Genomic DNA, 2,559 nt, shown 5'->3' with positions numbered 1-2,559 from the left:
GCTTGAGCTGCTCAACCTCTCACCCGGACACGCGTCCCTGACAGCTCCGCTACAGCTGTATGAAGGAAGCTTCGAGGAAGGTGGGTCTACCCTTGTGGGACCCACCTCTGACATGGTATATATGGGGAGGGTCCTACCCTTCCCCCAAGGTACGTCACATACCATCCTCTCACCTTTTCGCCTGCACACTGGGCTGACTAGAGCGTCGGAGTGTCTTTGCAGGTGACACCCCCCTCTCTCCACACGAAGAGCTCGGGACGTCGGCTGCCCCTCCTCCAACTCAGTGACCCGGAACCAGGCGATTCCCCCTCTCATCAACCGAAGTACCAATCCGAACTGTCCAGTACCCGACCTACCAAACATTGGCGCCGTCTATGGGGAGGGGTGAATGGACGTTGTACTGGGTCCAGGAGGAACAGGCCGCGAGGCCGATCGCAGAGGGGAAGCCTCCGTAGCTTCCTCTCGGAAGCGCACGAGGTCCCCTCCTCAACGAACCTCTTGATCTCAAGAAAGGCACCCCTTTTGGGGAACTGGCAACAACAACACCAGAATAATGCAGGACCTGCATCACAGGATGCAGGACCTGGAGCGCCGGCTATCAGATCGGGAACGTCGCCAACAAACTCCCGAATCAAGCTACTCCCGTTCCCCTCCAAGAAGCCATTCCCGGTGAACGGCTAGCCCACGATCTGAGCCCAAGAACGCCAGGGAGGAAGGACGCCCAAGGAGACGTCGCGACCCATCAACTACACCAGGCGCGAAAGGAGACGCACCGCAGATCGAGACCGGGAAGACGACGAGGGAAGAACAAGGAGAACGCGGGGACCAGTGATAACGGGTGCAACCCCATTTCATTGTTCTATCCTCGAAGTCCAGCTGCCAAAACACTTTGACAAGCCGACAGACATGAGGTACGACAGAATCCAAGACCCGCAGGAGCACCTCACGGCCTTTGAGGCTAGGATGAACCTGGAGGGAGTGGGAGACGAGGTAAGGTGCCGCGCTTTCCCGGTCACCCTCGTGGGACCGACAATACGGTGGTTTAACAGCCTCCCACAGGGCTCAGTGGCCAAGTTTTCGGATATTAGCCACGCCTTCCTAGCCCAATTTACTACCAGAATCGCAAAGGCAAAGCACCCGATCAATCTGCTCGGGGTGATGCAGAGGTCCGGTGAATTGACCAGGAAATATTTAGACCGGTTCAATGACGAATGCTTGGAGATCGACGGGCTGACTGATTTGGTTCCTAGCCTATGCCTGACGAATGGACTTCTAAACGAGGACTTCAGAAAGGACCTCACCATGAAGCCGGTGTGGACAATGCAGGAGATCCAAAGTGTAGCCAGGGAATACATTAACGATGAAGAAGTCAGCCAAGTCGTGGTTGCCAATAAACGGCAGCCCTCCTACAATCAAACCCGGCAACACGGAAGCGGAGAAAGACAGAAGGAACACGCCATAGACGGCGGTCCGAGCAAGACACCCAGGCCATTCTCTCGAGTCGGGAAGTTCACCAATTACACCCCCTCACCGTTCCCATCATAGAAGTTTATCAACAGATAGCAGAGAAGGGAATTTTGTCAAAGCCCTGACCTCTAAAGGACCGGACCAGTGGAAACAAGAGCCTCTATTGTGATTATCATAAAGGCTATGGACACAAGACACAGGATTGCTTCGACTTGAAGGACCCGTTGGAGCAAGCGATTCGGGACGGAAAGCTGGCCGAATTCTTCTACCTCATCAGGGAGACGAGAAGGCGAGATCACGACTGCGAGGGAGAGGATAAGACCCGCGCGACGAAGCGACGTCACGAGCCGGAGGACAACGAACACAACCTTACCATAGTGAACGTGGTAACAGCAAGAGATGCACCTCCAAGGTCGAGGTCGGCACACAAGAAAGATGCCAAGGTCTTGGCGGTTTCCTCATCCTCTGTGCAAAGTTCCAAGAGGCTCCTACCCATCTCTTTCGGTCCAGAGGACCAATGGTTCGATGAGACCACGGAAAATCCTCCTATGGTCATCACGGCTAGAGTGGGAACCGGCCTCGTCAGGCGGATCCTCGTGGACACTGGGGCAGACTCGAATATCATGTTTCGTAACGTGTTTGACGCCTTGGGCCTACGGGATGCCGATTTAAAGACGCACCAGCACGGTGTGGTGGGTTTGGGCGACCACTTCATCAAGCCAGATGGGATAATCTCCCTACCAATAACTGTAGGATCAGGATAGGGACAGAGGTCGGTAATGGCCGAGTTCGTGGTTCTACGAGACTCCATGGCTTACAATGTCATCCTAGGGAGGAAGACTATCAATGACCTCGGAGCAGTGATCAGCACGAAGATGTTGATAATTAAGTTCGTCGCTGATGACGGATCCGTGGGATCCATAAAAGGAGACTTGGAAACGGCAGTCGCTTGCGACAATGCCAGCCTCTCCTTAAGGAAGAAATCTAAAGAGGCATCGGGGGTGTTCCTTGCCGACTTAGACGTTAGAGTCAGCGACAAGCCGAGACCCAAGCCGGAAGGGAACTTAGAGAGGTTCAGAGTCGGGGATACGG

The 2,559-nt window shown here is 54.7% G+C and overlaps 1 protein-coding gene across 1 annotated transcript; it reads left to right on the top strand.

Annotated features, from left to right (window-relative positions):
- Window positions 1–906: 906 nt before the first annotated feature.
- Window positions 907–2,231, top strand: LOC107633118 (uncharacterized). The gene is made up of 2 exons (XM_016336752.1): window positions 907–1,468; window positions 1,648–2,231. Exons 1-2 carry the CDS (start codon window positions 907–909, stop codon window positions 2,229–2,231), a joined length of 1,146 nt encoding a protein of 381 aa, XP_016192238.1.
- The last annotated feature ends 328 nt before the right edge of the window (window positions 2,232–2,559 follow it).

This window comes from Arachis ipaensis, chromosome B3 (genome assembly GCF_059453495.1).
Source record: "Arachis ipaensis isolate K30076 ecotype BB chromosome B3, ASM5945349v1, whole genome shotgun sequence".
Taxonomy (NCBI): Eukaryota; Viridiplantae; Streptophyta; class Magnoliopsida; order Fabales; family Fabaceae; genus Arachis; species Arachis ipaensis.
This window is presented reverse-complemented; position numbering and strand designations above follow the sequence as displayed.